At 38.5% G+C, this 23,153-nt stretch overlaps 2 protein-coding genes across 24 annotated transcripts in view; one reads left to right on the top strand and one right to left on the bottom strand.

The window, feature by feature from the left end:
• Positions 1-23,153, bottom strand: part of EPB41L2 (erythrocyte membrane protein band 4.1 like 2) — a 233,587-nt gene that overhangs the window by 183,063 nt on the left and 27,371 nt on the right. The gene's annotated exons all lie outside the window — the stretch shown is intronic.
• LOC128585614 (CYFIP-related Rac1 interactor B-like) lies at positions 17,770-19,696 on the top strand. The gene has a single exon (XM_053590676.1). It carries the CDS (start codon positions 18,037-18,039, stop codon positions 19,009-19,011), a length of 975 nt encoding a protein of 324 aa, XP_053446651.1. The 5' UTR covers positions 17,770-18,036; the 3' UTR covers positions 19,012-19,696.

The raw sequence follows: 23,153 nt of genomic DNA on the forward strand, positions 1-23,153 counted from the left end.
TGTCTCTAAAAAATAGCCAGGAGCTGTGGCGGGTGCCTGTAGTCCCAGCTACGTGAGAGGCTACGCAAGAGAATCGCTTTAGCCCAGGAGTTTGAGGTTGCTGTAAGCTAAGATGTCACAACACTCTACCAAGGGTAACCAAGTGAGACTCTGTATCAAAAAATAAATAAATAAATAAAATTAAAATAAATTAGGTTTACTGCCCTAATCATCTATCCCCACCACAGGAGTTTTAATAGCCTGGACACGTGGTAAGGCACATCTTCCAAACTTGTTCCACAAAATTATTTCAGCTATTCTTTTTTTTTTCCTTCATTTATTTCAGCTATTCTTAAACACATGCTCATTTGTACATGAATCTTAAGATAGTTGGCCCAAAAAAACCCCACTTGGATTCTGGGTGAATTTTCACTGAAATTATACATTTATTTGGGGACTAGTTATCTTCACAATTTCAAGAATTTCCTCCCATATGTGGACATGAATAGCTCTCCACTTATTCAGGCCTTCTTACATCCTTCGTTGTTTCATAATTTATCCATAAAGATTTTACTTGTTAGATTTGTTGCTAGGAAATAGAATTTTGCATTTTTAAGAACTAGAAATAAAATCTTCTTTATAGGAGAGCATATTCAGGGTAACTTAAATCTTATGCTCATAGGACAGTTTTTTAAATAAATTAATAAGATCTGCTTTACATAAATTTTCTAATCAGCCATCCCTTAATTTATTTGGGTTTTGCACACAGTAGATTATATAAACTGTGATGAATAATGCTGATTCCATTTTTCTAATATTTAGCTTATTTCTTATATTATATGGACAAATTTCAAGAATCACATAAATGACTGAAAATAATTTTTTTATCTTAACTTTAAGTATTCTGTACTATTAACATATTAGTCATAATGTTTTACATTATTTTTAAAGACATTATTTGACATGTCAGAGACTTTTATTACATTTCTAATTTAATTAGCACTTTCATCAATAAATATTGCAGTTTCATAAAATGCTTTATCTAGCAAAACAACTATATGTTTTCCTTTTAGTTGGCAATATGCACAAAATCTATTAAAGAAGTAAAAAATGGGGCGGCTCCTGTGGCTCAAGGAGTAGGGCGCCAGTCCCATATGCTGGAGGTGGCGGGTTCAAACCCAGCCCCGGCCAAAAAAAGAAAAAAAAAATAAAAAAATAAAAAAAATAAAAAAAAAAAAAAAAGAAGTAAAAAATGGTATTATTCCTTCATTCCTAAAATGAATTCTACTTGGTTATAAATAGACTTTTATTTTTCTGTTTTACTTGTCCTTACATTTATTAATAGTTATGGATGACATTAGCCTGTAATTTTCTTCCTTTCATCGTTCTAGTTAGTACTTGCTATTAACTTGAAAATGTAAGAAAGAATGCTTCAATAGCTCTCACCCTGGACAGAGCGCCATGGCATCATAGCACACAGCAACCTCCAACTCTTGGGCTCAGGCGATCCTCTTGCCTCATTTTTTTTTTTTTTCTATTTTTAGTAGAACTGGGGTCTCGCTTTTGTCAGGCTGGTCTTGAACTTGTGAGCTCAAGCAATCCACCAAAAATCCACCTGCAGCGGCCTCCCAGAGTGCTAGGATTACAGGCATGAGCCACCGTGCCTGCCTACAATTTTTGTTCATGTCATTAACTCCCTCCTTCATTATTTACAAGGACTTATTCTTGGGGATGTTTTTATTGTCTTAAATGTGTTGTTTAGGGCGGTGCCTGTGGGTGAAAGGAGTAGGGCGCCAGCCCCATATGCCGGAGGTGGTAGGTTCAAACCTGGCCCTGGCCAAAAAAAAAAAAAAAGCATTAAATAACACGTTGTTTAGCTCATTTCAATTTTTTTTCATTTAATGTGACAGTAATTTAAAGCTGAGTGTCTGATACCAGCATTTGCGGCCTCTCTCAAGTTTTTACGATCAGTGTGTCATTAGTACATTCTAAAAAGTCTGTAATCCTGTCTTTTATATTCATCCTGATCTAAAGTGATTTCCTCTCCCTATCTATTGTTTGCACACATTCCAAAATGTTCCCATCATTGGTGTTATCTACAGTTGAATGAAATGACAGTGAAAAGACCAATAGATTGATTTTTCCACGCTATAAATATATCTAAAAGTTTATTTGGTGAAAGATGCCAATCAACAGTTTTGGCTCTCTTCTTAGATGAACCATCACTGATGATTATGGTCAAAGTTGCTTGGTTTACTAATGGGGTTTCCCATGACCCCCCAGGTCTTCAACACTCACTGTGCTGGTCATGCTCTTCAAACAATCCTTAAATTCATTCTAATCTCTCCCTTTACTATTACTTCAAGAGAATTTAGTGAGTGCTATGATCCTTCCACAGAAGGAGCTCACCCAGAAGGATACCATTTCAACAAACATTTCAACACTGCAGGACTTCCTACAATTCCTGGTGGCTCTGACTGTCTATATTAAAAGGTATGGCAAGCAAGAATTAATGAGAAACACTGAAAACCACACATGCTCAAACAACTGAACTAACCCTAATCTTCTGAGCAAACTTTAACTAAAACTCTAAACTGATACAAAAGAAAAAAAAAAATAACAAACAAGCAAGGTATACACCCCCAAATATGGCAACTTTTTATCTTCTTAAAATGGTGCAATAGGAGAGCACCAGCTCGCCCAGCACCTATAGCTCAATGGCTAGAGCGCCAGCCACATACACCAGAGATGGCAGGTTCAAACCCAGCCTGGGCCTGCCAAACAGCAATGGCAATTACAACAAAATAACCAGGCGCTGAGTCAGGCACCTGTAGTCCCAGCTACTTGGGAGGCTGAGGCAAAAGAATCACTTAAGCCCAAGAGTTTGAGGTTGCTGTGAGCTATGCCAGGGCACTCTACCAAAGGCAGCATAGTGTCTCAAAAAAAAAAAAAAAAGAGCACCAGTTAATAATTCCTGAATATTTCCCTGTTCACCAGACATTCTAAGAGTTTTTGCATATGCCAACTAATTTAAACCATACAAAAACCCCAAGAAGTAAATAACTATTCTTGTTTTGTTTTGTTTTTTGACACAGAGCCTCAAGCTGTCGCCCTGGCATCACAGCTCACAGCAACCTCCAACTCCTGGGCTTAAGCGATTCTCTTGCCCCAGCCTCCCAAGTAGCTGGGACTACAGGCGCCCAACCACAATCCCAGCTATTTTTTGGTTGTAGTTGTCATTGTTGTTTGGCAGGCCTGGGCTGGATTCAAACCCACCAGCTCTGGTGTATGTGGCTGGCACCTCAGGCACTTGAGCCACAGGTGCTGAGCCAAATAACTATTATTATTTCTGTTTCATTGACAATAAACTAAATCACATGGCTGTTAAGGGACATACATACCCAAGCAATCTGGCTCCAATAGTGCTCATAATTATTACACTACCTTCCATGTGATACATGCTCAATACTATCTCCTACAGGTAATTCATCAGCTTTATATGCAAATCTTCATAAAGTCTATCAAAAGGAACAATTTGTCAATTGCTCTATTTTGAATAATTACTAACATGCTTGAGTTCAAATCCTGGCATGATCATTTATTTATCTGCTCTGCCAGTAATTTAATCTCCTTGCCTTAGTTGTCTCACCTGTACAAGGAGAGCACTTATCTCAAAATTAAGTGTGGGGTTTAAATGAAATAAACCATTCCAGTTCTATTACTGTCCCTGATAAGCAACTTATATTAGCTGCCATTATAAAAACAATGTAATCACCATCATAAATTGTTCCTAAGGTATATTTCCTTTCAATCTACAAATAATATCATTGTATTTAAAAATTGCCTTTTAAAATCTCCTTTTAAACAGAATTCTGTAAAACTAACTTCTTATGACTATTACAGATTATTAACTATTCAAACATGTTTCTAGATAAAATTCTTGTGACATCATTACACTAGATTGAAGGTGATTTCCATGAAGGCAGAAATTTTTATCTGTTTTGTAAACTATCCTATTTCTATTACCTAGATCCTATAATGTTACTTGGCAACAATGCAAGTTTGTTGAATAAATTAGTAAAAAGTGTTGAATCTCAAACAATGTAAAAGAAAATGCAGATAGATAATTTTTACACAAAAAGATTTCACAATATGAAAGAATATAAAAAGCATTCCTTCCATATATGATATATGATATGCTATTCTAACATGTCTATGTGATTACTGAGTAAGAAATAAAATACTGAAGTATTTTATTATTTCATCTGCTATCCAGTCAGTAACCAAGGAAACCTCTGAAGGATATAAATGGCCTTACTTATTTCTTTTCATCTGTTATCCTTCGTCTTCCCTCCAAAATTAGTTCTACCTCATTTTTAGAAGGCCAAAGATTTCAGTGGATGCAAATTTCCCTTTTCTAAAAAGAACTCTTACGTCTATAGAGGTATTTAAGTTATTTTCACATCAAATAAATAGAGCTTTTTAAAAAAATAATTGAAGAAAACTGTCATTTTGTAAGGGGCAGTCATTATTTTATTCCTTCACAATCTACTTATTAAACACTACCCCATGCCTTGCAAGGGCAAGGGCAGGCAAATAACTCACTAGGATGAATTCTTTTTCTCACTAAACTTTGAAGGTTAGCCGAAGTTTGACAAGTGAGGAAAAGAGAAAACAGGCAGAGGGAGGAACAAATACAAAATCCCAAACTATGACATGATATGACACGTTCAAGAGGAAAATGAGTAATTTGGTACTACTAATGTATAGGGTATGGTTGAGGTTGCTGAGAAATGAGGGCGCACAGCTGTCCAGAAGGAGAGGTACTCATTGTAAGGGGTCTTATATTCCAGGCCAAGAAAGAGACCACAGCACTACTAAGCCTCCCTACTTGAAGAGGTTCTCAAAACTAGGCATTTCTATCAAAGAATGGCATGTGACAGGTGGTGAATAAGCGGGACCACAAGCCAGAGGGCTACTCAACCACAAGAGCTCTTCACCAGCACTGTGGCCATTTATTCACACTTCATCAAGCTCCCCAACTAAACTGAGAGCTCTTTGAGGGCAGGGACTACCGTGTCTTATTCAAGTTACATTCCTGAGATCTACTGCCACAATTCCTTTATTTAACAAAATGTCAATCACCTGTATCCCATGGGCTGCATGATGATTTTATGAGGACGTTTGTTGTGTTGTTTTGTTTTTTTTTTGCTCATCAGCTTTCATTAGTGTTTGTGTATTTAACGTGTGGCTCAAGACAACACTTATTTTTCCAATGTGTGGCAGAGGAAAAAAAAAGTTGGACATCCCTGAATGAAATATTACAGTAAGCACTGGATACTCCAGATCTTATACCATCCTGTCCCAACTAATCTCAAAGTCTCTCTGAGGAAGTGATACCTGAGGATGAGAAAAAGCCAACTTCTAGGATGTGGAGTTCCTATCCTCTGCATGTATACTCAGCTGATGTTTTAACATTAAATAATCTCCTCTTTAATATACTTTTGTTCCAAGGTCTTTCTTTCCTTAATACCCTTTAATCTCCTAAGAATAGTTTCCCTCTTCTACAGTCTTCATTTTAAGGTACATCCCAAAACTCAGCTCAGCCCATCTTCTACTCCCCTGGAGACCTCATTCTGCTCTGTTCTTTTGAAGGCGTTTTTTGTTTAAGCCATATGCTTTTCAGATTGCTTTCACATAAGTTATCTGAGAGGCAATGCAGATAGAATGTGTGCTCAGCAGCTAGATATTTATAAGTCCCAAGTACACCCTTTCCCCTCCCACGACAGGGATGTTACGCATCCAAAGTATTTAGCATAACACCGTAATAATGTTAGCGATTTTATTACTAATCATCAAACCGACATCCTAAGGAACTTAAGGCATGGATTATTACTTCACAGATTTGTTTTAAAGATGCTCAGAAAAAGTAAAAGACTGATTCAAGATAAGGCAGCCATTATTTCTAATTTCTGGCCTTGATCAATCAGCAAAGACACAGTATCAAACCACTAGCCCATAATTATCTCCACTTGAATGAGCTATTGTGGCTTTGTCAAAAATTAATCATCTTTCCACAAAATTGACTGGCCTTGAACTTTCACTACAGAGTTGCCTCAGAGTCCATCCTTTCTTTCACTCGTTTGTCCTCACTAGAGTCTGTCATCTATTCTTTGAAATGGTTGACAGACTGACCCCTGGTTTACTTATCCGCCAGCTATCTTGGTCTATTTCAGACTGTATGTAGTATAGAGGGGCAAAAGAAAACCTAAACATAAGATTACATTTGACAGTACAGAAAAATCATCACCAAGTAGACCAAAGCTATACAAAGGCACCCAAAAAATACCAATGGTCCTCAGATCACAAAGACTTGAGGCAATATGATTAAAATTATTAAAATGACTTCAGAAGTTTGTCAATCTGAACAGTGGTCAGAAATAAGGAGACAGAGAAAAGCATTCAGAAGGAAAGAGTGATCAGACTGACCCACATACTTAAGTCACTTCCAAGAACAGTCTTACCGTGATAGATAAAGACAGAGACAAGATTCATTTTGTTAAAGCTGTATGAACAAGAGAAGGCACCTAGTCCAGGAACAGTACCAAAAACAAGACATAAAAAATAACAGTGAATTGCTATAAGCCTTCTCTTACCATTATCCAACCTTCCCTTTCTTGTCCCACTCCACAACTCACCTGACAATGTGCTATGTGGCTAAGAAGCAAGCCACACACTAGCAAGAGGACATCCATTATTTATTCCTCTCACCAATTATACTTCTCTCTGTAAGTTAATAAACAGGCATTTTAATTTATAGCCTACTCATCTCAAAGGTTGTTTGATTGAGCCGAGTTTTTGCTTTTCTTGCTTAGGGGAAAGAAGGAAGGAAAGTAGTTCAGATTTCCTAAGTGCCAGTACTAACAAACTCCCTGACAAAAACGAATTTGTATCTCTAAGGCAGAGGCTCAAAACTACGGGCTAAAGAAAACTGAACATGGTAAATGGCATTCCCTGACATTGCCATTGTGTACCAATAAACCCACCTCTCCCGGTATACACAACCAATTCAGGCCTTCCACACAAACCATCCTGGACATCTCTGCAAATCCTGTATCTTGAATTTTTAACTCCTCTATTCTGTATGGAGGGCCCCCTCTACCCAGCCTTCCAGCTGCAATATGGCCCTCTGCCCTCATCTCACCTCCATGCTTCTCATCCCACCCCTTCTCCAGTCTCATTCGTCTTCCCAAACTTCCTCCCTTTATAACATATTCCTTTAGGTACCTCAATACATGTAACACACATTAGTGGTCTTAAAATTACTCTATCATTGGGTGGCGCCTGTGGCTCAATGAATAGGGCGCCGGCCCCATATACCGAGGGCGGCGGGTTCAAACCCAGGCCCGGCCAAACTGCAACAAAAAAATAGCCGGGTGTTGTGGTGGGCGCCTGTAGTCCCAGCTACTCGGGAGGCTGAGGCAAGAGAATCGCGTAAGCCCAAGAGCTGGAGGTTTCTGTGAGTCCTGTGACGTCATGGCACTCTACCAAGGGCAGTAAAGTGAGACTCTGTTTCTACAAAAAAAAAAAAAAAAAAAATCACTCTGTCATCGTTTTACCTATTTAACTCATTTGCCTAGCTTATTAAATAAGCTCAGGTACAAGAATTCTCACCACATTTTATAACTCTCATTCCAAGTACACGCTACATAAGAGGCTGAGCAGGCAAAATACATCAAAAAAAAAACCTTTTCATAATAAATGAAAATTACTTGATGACAACCAAATACTAAAATTTAAAAGATAAATTTTCTATCTATATCAGGCTGAGTCTGGAGTTGGATTTTTTGTTTGTTTGTTTGTTTGTTTGGGGTTTTTTTTGGAGTTGGATTTTTTTATGTTTCTGCTGTCTTTCTATAATCCAGAACCATTAGATGTAACTGATTCTTTTCAATCTGAAATGCACTTAAGTCACAATTCAGACTCACATCTTAAGCATGTATCACCCCATGTATTGTAATAAAAAAAAAAAACTGACAATAAAGCTAATAAGTTTCCTTTCCACAGGGCCAGGCCCCAACATAGCTGTTATGGCTCTCCTTGGAACACAACAGATTGAGTCTCAGAGGGCTGTTGCCTAGGAAGTCAAACAATTACCGATTACCTCACAAGTCTACAGAGACTCAAATGTTTGCCAAAAAGATACAAGGCCAATGGTGAATGCAGCCAATGATTAAGAGTGGCTCCATGAGCCAAGGGTCATAGCAATAGTGCCAGCATCATTCCCAAAAGTTTATATGAACATTACATCAACAAAAATGAAATTCTTGTGTGGTTTTTAAGTTCTTGTCCCAGTGTCTATCAAAAGATGACACTTAAGGATAGTAGCTTGTTCATCTTTTTGAAGTAAAATGAAAGCTAATCTACAGAGACCTTTAATCTTTATTCAATTTTCATGCCCTATAGTGGTCAACTCTTTCTATGTCCTATGAGGAAAACATGATAATTTTCACTATCATAGTTTATAATGTTTATAATATAATTGTATTTGCACGTCGTTTCCTAGGTAAATATGCTAAAATCAGCAAAGCCTTAAAACAGTACCCAAATAGGGAAATTTTTAATTTATTAAGCCAAATAAAGAAACTTATTCATTCATCTCCCTAAGCTAAGCATTACAGATTGAATAGTGAATGTGAGTTTAATTTCCCTCAAAAATCAAAAAACAATTGTGCAAAAAGTATTTACTCATGTTTCTGAGAGTCTTACAATATTCCAAACTCAAATCAAGTTCCTACTAATAATCAATTTTAAATGGCTTATAAAAAACTGCCAGGAGGTAAAATATTTCCAAGAAAAGCAAAGTGAAAATTCTGCATCATGACGTCTGTCACAAGTGCCTAAGCACAATTCAAATGACCAACATACAGCATGCTTATTTGGTGCCTGTTGAGATGATTTCCAGAGACCTTGCAAAAGGAAACAAAACAAAAAACCAATAGCAGTCAACAAACTGTCAGCATTCCAATATGTATGAAAATTAGATAGCAAAGTTTAAAAGTTAGCAGTTATAATTCATGAAGTCAATTTGCCTTTCATTCCTGCTATGAACAAAGACATGATGTCAAATCACCAACTGACATGACCAGTCACTCTGGAGCAGTGGTTCTCAACCTTCCTACTGCCACGGCCCTTTAATACAGTTCCTGCAGGTTGAGAACGGCTGCTCTAGAGCAACATCAGAATAACTGATGCCTTCTAAGAATTAATATCTATTCTAAAATACTATCTCTGGAGGGGGCAAAGCAATTATTAGACCCCTTAGAAAAATATATGCCAACAAGTCTTTCATGACATGGGAGCAGTTTCTCCTCTGTGTACAGAACTCATTTCCCCTTTCTGAGACTCCCTAGTCATGTGTTATTTGTCACAAATAGACTGGGGCATCCCTTAGTGTGACAATTTTGCTCTCCAAGGAATAAACCAATGAAGTAAAATATCCCAATGTCTGATGCTCAGGACATACCATACTATATGAAAAGTTGACTTTAACTGGTTTAATTTTCTTAAAAGGGAAAATGTTAATTATAAATGTGTATCAAATTGTTCAATCTGATTCAGTACTTTGAACCCTAAAATACCACACTAAGTACGCATTGCCCTAAAATAACAGAAGGTTTTTTGTTTTCATAATCACAAGGAAGTCTTGCAATTTCTAAATCATAAACAAAACTATCAAAACATAATACTAAATTATATCAGTTTCATGGAAAGTTCTTCAGGGCACATTGCCTACTAGAGATAAATACATATGTATCTATATTTTTTCTTTCATTATTGACCTCTGATCAGGCTTGTGCAACCAGATGATTTAAATGCTGTGAAGAACACTTAAAGCAGTCTTTCTCACTCTAAAATAATCTGCACTTACCATGTGTCCCTAGCTCTCCATGCAGGCTATAAAATTGTTGCATTTTCGAATGGTCAGAACACTGACCCAAATGACTGGGCAACTCAGCTGGAGAGGGCTACAAATAATTCTTCAAAGCTATCACAACTCTAAGTGACCAGTTGCTTCTATCAAATAGTAAACATTTTGACCTTCCCATCTTCCAATCAGTATAACTTAGTGATAACAACGCAATGATAACTAAAAAGAAAAAATCTTTCATATTTGGGGTGGCGCCTGTGACTCAGTGAGTAGGGCGCCAGCCCCATATACTGAGGGTGGCAGGTTCAAACCCAACCCTGTCCAAACTGCAACAATAACAACAACAAATAGCCGGGCATTGCAGTAGGCGCCTGTAGTCCTAGCTACTCAGGAGACTGAGGCAAGATAATCGCCTAAGCCCAGGAGCTGGAGGTTGCTGTGAGCTGTTACGCCACAGCACTCTACTGAGGGTGACAAAGTGAGACTCTGCCTCTAAAAAAAAAAAAAAAAATCTTTCCTATTTGCCTCTCTAACATCTCTCTCCTTTCTAAAACTGTGGCAATGAATTTTACCTCCTTGTAACATCCTCCTTTGACATGGAAGCAGTTTTGGTGGTGAGATGTGGCACCTTGGGACTGCATAATATAATGCTGTTACAAATTGATACTAGAAACCTGCTTTCCCAATCAAACCAGGAGAATATTAACTATGGTTTCATCTACCAAAAGCAAACTAAATTTGGTATCTGAAACCAATAAACATACTAGGTTGGGGGATAACATAAGTCAACCCATTAAAAGTTTAGAAATAACAAAAATTAAGCTCAAAGTTACTTTTCCAAGATCATTCAACTTTAATCATAAAATAAAGACAGAAAAGGGTGGCGCAGGTGGCTCAATAGAGTAGGGCACCGGCCCCATATGCCGGAGGTGACAGGTTCAAACCCAGCCCTGGCCAAAAACTGAAAAAAAAAAATAAAAAAATACAATAGGGCGGCACCTGTGGCTCAAAGGAGTAGGGTGCTGGCCCCATATGCCAGAGGTGGCGGGTTCAAACCAAGCCCTGGCCAAAAGCTGCAAAAAAAAAAAAAAAAAAAAATACAATAAAGACAGAATAACTTGGATCTCTTTCCTCCTAAACTAAACTTGTCCTACACTGGGTTTAGCGTGAACATGTCACTTATAGACAGTACTCATTTTTAAAAGGTTACTCAAATGTCTCTTAACTGGGGAGGGTTGGGTTCATTCCCATCTTCCTAATCACTATTGGATTAAGCTGGCACAATATCCTACTGGTGTTAGTTCAAAAAAACAAAGACAATTAGACTCAAATCCTAGAAAAATGGAAAATCGATATTGCTTCAACAGCTTAAGGGTTTCACCTTCCTAACAGGCAGAAGGGACAAAAGATTCTTTACACCTAATTGCCTGCCTACAAAAGAGCAATCATTCACACAACCCACATCCTTAAGAAAATGAACTTGTACAACTTAAGCATCTTACCAGTTTGGAAATTCTCAGTTAAGAAGATGAAGTTTCAAATTCCTAGTTGAGAAAAGCGTTCAAGACTTTTCTTGGTTAAAACAACCAATCTTCCAAGGAAAGGTATTTTTTAGTATTCTTGTTGAAAAAAACTTACAGAATGACTTAAAGAAAGAAACACCAAATACAAGGAACAAAGCCAAAAATGACAATGTGCAACTGAGATGCTATTAGAAACTCTCAAAGACAAATAAATGTATAAAATGATGTTACAACCACTCTAAGAGGAAAGTCCAGCAATTCTGCTGTCCTTACCATTCTACAGAAAGTTCAATCAACCCCAATACCTTTGTCCCCCTCATAAATCTAGAGCCTAAATTTAGTCCTATCGCACTTCACATCTTCTGCTTTTTTCCCCATCATATACCAATGCCTTGAACTTGAAGATGTGGCCCAAACTTATGACCCTTCCAAATGATGTCAATGAATATTTACTGAGCTCTTCTGTGATAGATGCTGGATATAAACCACCAGCAATCTATTCATTGTTATAAAGAGCCTTACAATCCAAAGGAATATAAATAATGTTTCCACGTAAAAGACTACAATATAGACTGAATGAGCCTGGCTCTGTGTTCAAATCAACCTGCATTGAAATCTAAGCCTGATCTTTTAAGACTTTGCCTCCCTAAAAATTTCAATAATGTGGATAACAATATCTACCCTATTGTGTGCTTGTAAGATAAAATGAGATAAACAATATGTTTATTATCCCAGGACCACAATGTTTTTAACTATTATTAGAACAAAAGCTACCAAGATACAATAATGGCATCAAAGTTTGAGGGCCAGAATAGAGGTCATCAGAGGTTTGTGGGAAACGGTAGAATCCCAACTGTATATTAAAAGAGCAGATCTTATAAAAAGTGAACAAAGAGACTTGAGTTGTAACCTGGGTCTGAGGCTAATCTGCTTTTGGCCTGGATAGTGGGCAGTGAGAGATCACTGAAAATTTCAGGGTCTTAGCCAAGCCCAGGGGTGCCAGTCTGTAATTTCAGCACTTTGGGAAGCCAAGGTAGGAGGACAGGAGTTGGAAAACCAACATGGGAAATATAGAGAGACCCCACACCTACAAAAAATTAAAAGAAAAAATAATAGCTAGGCGTGGTGATGTTTACCTGTAGTCCTAGCTACTCAGGAAGCTGAGGCAGGAAATACCTTAAGCCTAGAAGTACAAGGCTACAGTGAGCTATAATGTGATCACATTGATGCAGCCTGGGTGACAGCATAAGACCTATCTCTTAATAACAAAATTTAAGGGTTTGTTAAAAGATTGAGGTAAAGGAACCCTACAGTCTTCTAAAGTTAACATCCTACAATTCAGTATAAGAGCCAGTAGACAAAATAAAAAGAAGAAAAGTACAATTTATAGAATGTCTTAAAATTCTAAAAAGCATGTAACTGTACAGAATACAGGAATATACAAATAAAGTCAGGTTTCTGCCCTGGGAAAGTTTGCGTAAGTAGAGAAAATTGGCATTTTTAGAATTTTAATATCCAATCTGGTAAGTGCCATAAGACAGAGGTATTAAATCTGCTTGTGGGAATTACAAGAGACTTCAAACAAAAGCTGACATCTGAGCTGTGCTTTAAATAATGTAACTCACTTTCACAGGAACCAGGGTTTGACAAAACTGGCTCTAAAGCATATAAATGCTTCTAAGGAAAAAAATCATTTAAGGTTAAAAAAAAAAATCAGTCAATTATTAATTGTCATAATTTCCTTTATTCAAAAATATTACTCAGCTTTATACTTTAAAAAGTTAAAATATGGCTCAGTGCCCGTAGCCATGTGGCTACGGCAACGGCCAAATGCACTGAAGCTGGTGGGTTCAAACCCCACCCGAGCCAGCTAAACAACAAGGACAAATGCAACAAAAAAACAGCCAGGCACTGTGATGGGCGCCTGTAGTCCCAGCTACTTGGGAGGCTGAGCCAAGAGAATTGCTTAAGCCCAAGAGTTTGAGGTTGCTGTGAGCTGTGACGCCAGATCACTCTACTAAGGACGACACAGTGAGACTGTCTCAAAAAAAAAAGTTAAAATAGGCCCGGCACAGTGGCTCAGGCCTGTAATCCTAGCACTCTGGGAGGCAGAGGCAGGCAGACTGCTTGAGCTCACAGGTTGGAGATCAGCCTGAGCAAAAGCGAGACCCCCATCTCTACTAAAAATAGAAAAACTGAGGCAAGGGGACAAGAGTTTGAGGTTACTGCGAGCTATGACAGCATGGCACTCTACCCAGGGTGACAGCTTGAGACTGTCTCAAAAAAAAAAAAAAAAGGCGGCGCCTGTGGCTCAGAGGAGTAAGGCGCCAACCACATGCACCCAAGCTGGCAGGTTCGCATCCAGCCTGGGCCCACCAAACAACAATGACAACTGCAACAAAAAAAAAAAAAGGGTGGCGCCTGTGGCTCAAAGGGGTAGGGCACCAGTCCCATATGCCAAAGGTGGTGGGTTCAAACCCAGCCCAGGCCAGAAACTGCAAAAAAAAAAAAAAAAAAAAATAGCCAGGCGTTGTGGCGGGCGCCTGTAGTCTCAGCTACTTGGGAGGCGGAGGCAGGAGAATCTCTTGAGCCCAGGAGCTGGAGGTTGCTGTGAGCTATGATGCCAAAGCACTCTACCCAGGGCGACAGCTTGAGGCTCTGTCTCCACACACACAAAAAAAAAGTCTTGTATAAAAACAAAAAAAGACAAAGCATACAAACACACAAAAATGCACTTAAACAGAGTATCACTAAAAATGTATGTTAGGCCATACCTACAGTTCCACATGTAGAAGGCAGATCTGAATATTTTTATTTTTAATTTAGCCAACTCTGATTTGTTTTTACTTAAGCAATTTTATAATACATGTATCTTATATATTCCCTATTCAATGCCTCAAATCCCTTGTACAGTGATATAGAACATAAGAAACACTAAGGCTCTAGGATCTTTTGTTGGACAATCCAGTACAGATTTAAATTATACTAATTGACAATTCATTAATACCACAAATGGGACAAAAATGATGAATCAAATTATTCTAGTTGCTGTTACCATCTGGGAAATTTACAGAATAACTTTATTTACAAGATATACAGTATTCACCATTTTTGCAGTTAAAATAGTTTAACTTATTAAGTACTGGTTCTTTAAAAATAATGTCTTATACTTATAAAAATAATCTTAGTAAGTTATTTTATAAATCGACCATGCCTAATACTGAAAAGGAATACATCTCACTAAAATACAGCATAATCTTTTATTTCCTCCAAAACTTAACTCAATGGTAAATCAATACAGAATTCTATAATACTTCTTTCTATTCTTGAGAAGAAATGGCTTTTCAAAGCACAACATTTTGTTTTTATTAGTATGGTATGCAGCTGTACTACTTGTACTGCTGCCCAACATTCAGTAAGTGTTCAAAGTATTTAAAAACTGGCAATTCATATTTAAATGCTTAACAAGAGTCATGATATTAACTATTGGGTGTATAAGGATAAAACTAAGCCACATTTATCTTGCGGGGGCAGGGGGAACCTACAAAACTGAAAAGCACTATTGCTTATAGAATGACTTATCCACACTCAACTCTACATTGGGAAAAGAACAGCTAATTTGCAAAGCCAACATGGTTTTTTTTTTTTTTGTAGAGACAGAGTCTCACCTTATCGCCCTCGGTAGAGGGCCGTGGCGTCACACAGCTCACAGGAACCTCCAAATCCTTGGGCTTAGGCGATTCTCTTGACTCAAGCCTCCCAAGTAGTTGGGACTACAGGCGCCCACCACAACACCCGGCTATTTTTTTGTTGCAGTTTGGCAGGGGCTGGGCTCGAACCCACCACCCTCGGCATATGGGGCTGGCGCCCCACCCGCTGAGCCACAGGCGCCGCCCAAAGCCAACATGTTTTTAAAATGTTTTTACAATGACTTCCCAAAGGCTTGGAAACATGTAAGTATTATGTTATTCCATTACAAAACAGCTCTTCACAAATTCAGTTATACATTTAAACTCTTGATGAAACCTCATCTGTTTACCCAAATCAGAGGAAATAAAGCTGTCTGCAGGAAACAAGACGGTAGCTTACTGATCTAGCATTACCAGGCTGACGGTTTAGCTATGTTATGTTGGAATAAAAAGCAAAGGTTAGGATGCAAACCCCTTCTCGTTTCCTCTGCGGATGGACTTTGTAACAGCAAAATGTGTTGGAATTCTTACATTTCCAAATTTACAGTCCTTTAATCCATGGCCCAGGAAGCTATCGGAATAAGAAAAAAGTAAGACAAAAATCTGACAACATGCAAACTCTCAAAATACTGTATTTTACTCTAATATAATCAAGTAGTAAAGCAATTTTATAGATAAAAAAATATAAACCATAAAATAGTAGGAGGGCTTCGAGATCATCCAACAACACCCTTTTTTCTGTCTGTTAATAAATTAGAGCCTTGGGCGCGCCTGTGGCTCAGTCGGTAGGGCGCCAGCCCCATATACCGAGGGTGACGGGTTCAAACCCGGGCCCGGCCGAACTGCAACCAAAAAATAGCCGGGCGTTGTGGCGGGCACCTGTAGTCCCAGCTACTCCGGAGGCTGAGGCAAGAGAATCACCTAAGCCCAGGAGTTGGAGGTTGCTGTGAGCTGTGGGAGGCCACGGCACTCTACCGAGAGCGATAAAGTGAGACTCTGTCTCTACAAAAAAAAAAATAAATAAATAAACAAATTAGAGCCTTGGTGTCAAGTTTTAATTCTGTTGCATAGTACTTTTATCATGCAAATGTTTTCTGTGCTATGGAGCTAATAGAGATTTGATGCTATTCTCCAAAAGAAAACCTTGTTGACTTTAAACAAACATATTCCGTGCTTTCAAGGCCTAAAAGGATAGTGTCAAAAGGATATAAGAGCCATTTTAAAGGGTCTGGCCAAAGTTCAAACAATTTATTTTTTTATTATTATTTTTTTTTTGTAGAGACAGAGTCTCACGGTACCGCCCTCAGGTAGAGTGCCGTGGCGTCACACGGCTCACAGCAACCTCTAACTCTTGGGCTTACGCGATTCTCTTGCCTCAGCCTCCCAAGCAGCTGGGACTACAGGTGCCCGCCACAACACGGGCTATTTTTCTGTTGCAGTCTGGCTGGGGCTGGGTCCGAATCCTCCACCCTCAGCATATGGGGACGGCGCCTATTCACTGAGCCACAGGCGCCGCCCAGTTCAAACAATTTAAACATCAAAAAGAATGCCCTGGGCGGCGCCTGTGGCTCAGCGGGTAGGGCACCGGTCCCACATGCCACAGGTGGCGGGTTCAAACCCAGCCCTGACCAAATTAAAAAAAAAAAAAAAGAATGCCCTGATTTAGAGCAGCGCCTGTGGTTCAGTGAGTAGGGCGCCGGCCCCATATACCAAGGGTAGCGGGTTCAACACGGCCCGGCCGAACCGCAACAAAAAAATAGCCAGGCGTTGTAGCAGGCACCTGTAGTCCCAGCTACTCGGGAGGCTGGGGCAAGAGAATCACCTAACCCCAAGAGCTGGAGGTTGCTGTGAGCGGTGACGCCACAGCACTCTACCGAGGGTGACAAAGTAAGACTCTGTCTCTGAAAAAAAAAAAAAAAAGAATATCTGGTTCATGTGCTGTGGTTCACTTCTGCAATTCTAGCACTTTGGGAGGCCCACATAGGAGAACTTCTTGAAGGCAAGAGTTTAAGACAAGCCTGAGCAAGAGTGAGACCAAAAATAGAAAAAAGCTGGGCATGGTGGCACACACCTATAGACCTAGATACTCAGGAGGCTGAGGCAGCAGGATCGCTCAAACCCAGGAGTTAGAGGTTGCAATGAGCTATGATAATACTACTTCCAATAGCCAGGACAATAGGCAAAGTCTAAAAAGTTTTTAAAATAGGGACACAACTACAAGAGGGAGTCCACCTAACAAATGCAAACATTCTACCCTAGTTGTTTGTTCCCTCACATTTACCTGAAATAAAATAAATAAATAAATAAGCCAGGAGAGGTGGCTCACTTCTACAATCCTAGTATTTTGGGGAGGCTAAAGCAGGTGGATCACCTGAACTCAGGAATTCAAGATCAGTCTGAGCAACAGCAAGACCCCTCTCTACTAAAAACAGAAAAAACTAGCCAGGCATCATGGTGGACACCTATAGTCCCAGCTACTAAGGAGGCTGAGGCACAAGGATCGCTTGACCCCAAGAGTTTGAGGTTGCTATAAGCTATGATGCCACAGCACTCTACCCAAGGTAATGGAGGGAGGCTCTGTCTCTAAATTAATTAACTAGGCTGACGCGGGGCCCCGGCGATGCGGCGGGGACGGGGCGCCGGGGCAGGCGCGTCCGCGAGGCGAGCGTCCTCCTTTTGTGCGAGCGCCGGCGGCTCGGCTTCTCAAAGGAGAAAAAACTGAGGCCTGGAGTTTGAGTAATTCATTCGAGGTTACCAAGTTGATAGAAGGACAAGGACAGATTCACCAGCTCTGGCTGAAGCTTTCTTTCAATAGGAGAGGTTTGCGGGCATGGGTAATCTCATTAAGGTGCTAACCAGGGACATAGACCACAATGCAGCACATTTTTTTCTTAGACTTTGAAAGTACCTTAACATGGGGAATCTTCTTAAAGTTTTGACATGCACAGACCTTGAGCAGGGGCCAAATTTTTTCCTTGATTTTGAAAATGCCCAGCCTACAGAGTCTGAGAAGGAAATTTATAATCAGGTGAATGTAGTATTAAAAGATGCAGAAGGCATCTTGGAGGACTTGCAGTCGTACAGAGGAGCGGGCCATGAAATACGAGAGGCAATCCAGCATCTAACAGATGAGAAGTTACAAGAGAAGGCATGGGGTGCAGCTGTTCTACTAGTAGGCAAATTAAAGAAATTCTACGAATTTTCTCAGAGGTTAGAAGCAGCATTAAGAGGTCTTCTGGGCGCTTTGACAAGTACCCCATACTCGCGTACCCAGCATCTAGAGCGAGAGCAGGCTCTTGCTAAACAGTTTGCAGAAATTCTTCATTTCACACTCCGGTTTGATGAACTCAAGATGACAAATCCTGCCATACAAAATGATTTCAGCTATTATAGAAGAACATTGAGTCGCATGAGGATTAATAATGTACCAGCAGAAGGAGAAAACGAAGTAAATAATGAATTGGCAAATCGAATGTCTTTGTTTTATGCTGAGGCAACTCCAATGCTGAAAACCTTGAGTGATGCCATGACAAAATTTGTATCAGAGAATAAAAATTTACCAATAGAAAATACTACAGATTGTTTAAGCACCATGGCTAGTGTATGCAGAGTCATGCTTGAAACGCCGGAATACAGAAGCAGATTTACAAATGAGGAGACAGTGTCATTCTGCTTGAGGGTAATGGTGGGTGTCATAATACTCTATGACCACGTACATCCAGTGGAAGCATTTGCCAAAACTTCCAAAATTGATATGAAAGGTTGTATCAAAGTTCTTAAGGACCAACCTCCTAATAGTGTAGAAGGTCTTCTAAATGCTCTCAGGTACACAACAAAACATTTGAATGATGAGACTACCTCCAAGCAAATTAAATCCATGCTGCAATAACAGTTCTGGAATAAGCATCTGCTCTATGCAGAGGACAGTATTCTGCAGTGACTGAGAATGCACAGTTTTTTAGTGATTGCAATTACTATCTCATTTATTCTTGCTTTTATTTCTTTCTTCAGTTCCTCTTCCCTCTTTTTTAATCATGTTCTTGTTCTTAAGACTTCTTTTCTGTGCCAAAATCAGTAAAGTTACACTCTGAAAGGATAGTGTCCTTTCAAACAGGCCATCTAAGGCAGCTAATTATGCATTGCATTGGGATCTGTACTGAAAAAAATTCTGTGACTTGAACTAAATATTTTTAAATGTGGATTTTTTTTTTGAAACTAATATTTAATATTGCTTCTCCTGCATGGCAAAACTGCCTATTCTGCTATTTAAAAACCCTCAATGACTTTATTTTCTACTGCCGCTTTTTTCATGTGCAGCCAAAATGAAAATGTGTAAATTAACTGTGTTGTACAGATGGTACCCAACACACACTTTTTTTAAATTAATAAGACTTTTGTTTAAAGTTTTGAGTTTGCATTTTGACTTTTTTTGTAAGGATGTATATTGTGTATTTAACCTTTATTAACTAACGTTAAAACTGTGATGTGTGCGTAGAATATTACGTATGCATGTTCATGTTTAAAGAATGGCTGTTGATAAAATAAAAATCAGCTTTCATTTTTCTAAAAAAAAATTAATTAATTAACTAATTAATAAAAAATAAAAGATTTTAAAACTCTGTAATTGATTAAAATACACCAAATATATACAAATCCTGCAGTCACTAACAACATTCAAAAGAGAGAAACACAAAAAAACCAACAACTTAAATTACGTAAAGGGCAAAATTAACTATTTATCCTGCATTTTCATTCCATTTCATGATAATCAAATAGCCCATATCAATGAGGGAAACTGTTTTGCTCAGCAAAATTGTAAGCTAATAAAGTTGAAGGAAAATAAAAATTTTATTTTAAAATAAAATTTTAAAATCCTATTCTGAGGTACAAAGCTTCAGTATTGCAAGAGTTCTGGAGTTGGTTGCACAACAATGTTAATGTACTTAACACTACTGAATTGTACATGTAAAAATAGTTACCTTGGCAAATTTTATGTTCTGTGTATTTTAGCACAATTCCTTTAAAAATCTCATTTTATCGGGCGGCGCCTGTGACTCAAAGGAGTAGGGCACCGGCCCCATATGCCAGAGGTGGCGGGTTCAAACCCAGCCCTGGCCAAAAACTGCAAAAAAAAAAAAAAAATCTCATTTTATCACCATTTTGCTACTCCCACTAACGTAACTGATTCTGGTAAAATCACTGAGGAATTATAACATTATTAGTGAAATACTGATAAAGACCTAGATATTTGTATGATGCCAACATCTCACTCCTCCCAGTATTATATGCCAGCATGAAAGGGAAAAACATAATTTTCTTTTTTTTTTTTAAGTTTTTTTTATTTTGTAGAGACAGAGTCTCACTTTATGGCCCTCAGTAGAGTGCCGTGGCCTCACACAGCTCACAGCAACCTCCAACTCCTGGGCTTAAGCAATTCTCTTGCCCCAGCCTCCCAAGTAGCTGGGACTACAGGCGCTCACCACAACACCCGGCTATTTGTTGGTTGCAGTTTGGCCGGGGGCGGGTCTGAACCCGCCACCCTCGGTATATGGGGCCAGCGCCTTACCGACTGAGCCACAGGCACCGCCCAGAAAAACATAATTTTCTAATGGCGAGATCTGTCACCACCTAATTCAATCTTAGCTTCACTAATAGTGAGATAACTATATTATGTGGTTCCTGATATGATACAATATGAAGCATACAAACTGGCTGTGAAATACTCTTTTCAAAAATGTTTATATGAATCTAAACAGAACTGAATACTATTTTACAGAAAATATAAACTATAGAAGAATGAGTTAAATACCACCGCACGGAAATAATTCAACCAACCAAGAACTTAAGCGCCATCTTGCATATTTCCAACAGGTCAGTATCACAAAAAGGGAGTGAAAAGGGAAGAGGGAGAACTGTGTTAGATTATAAAAGACTTAAGTGACATAAATCCAGTATGTGCTCCTTGGCAAGATACTGGTTTGACAAACACACTCTAAAAGACGTTATGGGAATAACCAGAGATTTTAATACAGAATGGACATTAGATAATTAGAGAACACTGCCAATTGTTGTTAAATATAATAACGGTGTTCTGGTTAAATGGGAAAATCTCCATGTTTTATAAATACTTAGCAAAAAAATTAGGGGTGAAATGTCATAAGTTCTGTAAATCACTTCAAGAAAAACATATGGAAAAACGTTAAATGTAATGAAATATAGGAAATGGTCATCAGTGGCTGCATCCATTAGGTAAAAGCCTAAAGGAAAATTCTGTAACAGGTGGATCAATCTGGCTAAAATCACCTGAGTCTACTGATCAATCTCACCCCAAAACAAGAACCAACCATACACTCCAAGTCTTAATGAGATGCACTAAGAAATAAACACAAACTACTATGAAGGATTCTAAACACTCCCTCCCACAATCAACCTGGATCTGATCAAGTCTCAGATTTATCTACCAATTTATAGGAAATTCAGAAGAGAGAAACATACTAAACACCACCATAGACAAGGATGCATTCAACAAAATCCAGAATGTGAGAAAGTCTATAGTACAAATGTGTTTCAACAAACAAAAGAGAAAAAACAAACTACATATTAAGATACTGCATCTGAGAGACTTATCAACCAAATGTCATGGAGATTGTATGGGAATTCTAATGTGAACATAAAAACATTTATGAAACAAATGGGAAATGATACACTCACTGAGTATTTGATGATACTAAGAAAATAAATTTTTTAGATATGACAACAGTATTATAGTTTTGATTTTTAAAAATATTCTTCCCCGGGCGGCACCTGTGGCTCAAGGAGTAGGGCGCCGGTCCCATATGCCAGAGGTGGTGGGTTCAAACCCAGCCCCGGCCAAAAACCAAAAAAAAAAAAAAAAAAATTCTTCCCCATCAGACATATAAAAAAGAATGAAGGGATACAATTTCTTAGATTTGCTTTAAAATTATCAGGCATAGAATGAAGTTTAGAGGTATGCAGATGAAACAAAATAGGCCAAAGGTTGGTAATTAGTTGGATAGGTACATGAGGATTCATTATTCTACAGTATGTTTGAGTATGTTTCTAATATATGAAGTTTCTTTTATTTAAAGAGAAGGACAGGGAGTGAATCTTAATCACAGTATTTCCACCTAACAAACACCAACCAAAATAAAGTAAAAAAAAAAAAAAAAAAAAACTAGCAAAAGAAAAAGAGGTAAGGAGTAAGTATGCCACAAGCCTGATAACAAACAAAAACAGGAGAAGATTCCGGAGAATGGCAATATGACTCCATTCCCATCTGTTGGGTGGAAATATGGATGTCCATTATACTGGCCTCTTATTTATTCTTACATTTGAAATTTTCCATAATAAAAGGACTGTTAAAAAATGATTACAAATATCCTTCAAAGTAGCATTGCAGAACACATTAATTTGATTGCCCACATATGTAATGTTGCTTTCTGACTTCCCATCTTCCCAATTTTATCCTTCTACTTCCTACTGTCAAAGAGAAGTAGGGGGGGAGGGGGGGAGGGAAGTAGTCACTAAAGATACTTGCTTACTGAGTGGGAAACTAAACTAGCAAAATTGAAATGTTTCTATCATTGTGCTAGAAAAAAATCAAGACTGATTTTAGTGTAAAATGTCTCACTTTAACAAAAACCTGGCTTGTGGGCTATATAAATTGCTAAGGCAGCTGCTTTCTCCCTTTCTTTTTTAGAATTAAAGCCAGACTAGAAATTCTTGTGTAATTTGTATTTGGATGTGGTGTTTGCAGAGAATTATCTTCCCAACTTTCTAAGTGGTTCCATCTGTTTTTATGGGGAATTTGGCTTAGGCTGATTTTAGAAAATGAAAAACTAAGAAATTCAAACATCCTCACAATTAGCTTTAGTATACTCCTTGAGTGGCTTTAAAGAAAACTAGCCAGGTACAGTGGCTCAGGCCTGTAATCTTAACACTCTGGCCAAGGTGGATGGACCACCTGAGCTCAGGACCAGCCTGAGCAAGAGTGAGACCCCATCTCTACCA

This window comes from Nycticebus coucang, chromosome 5 (assembly GCF_027406575.1).
Source record: "Nycticebus coucang isolate mNycCou1 chromosome 5, mNycCou1.pri, whole genome shotgun sequence".
NCBI lineage: Eukaryota > Metazoa > Chordata > Mammalia > Primates > Lorisidae > Nycticebus > Nycticebus coucang.

Excerpts from the sequence above, each read along its gene's own strand:
- LOC128585614 (XM_053590676.1), top strand. The coding sequence starts at position 18,037 with ATGGGGAATCTTCTTAAAGTTTTGACATGCACAGACCTTGAGCAGGGG.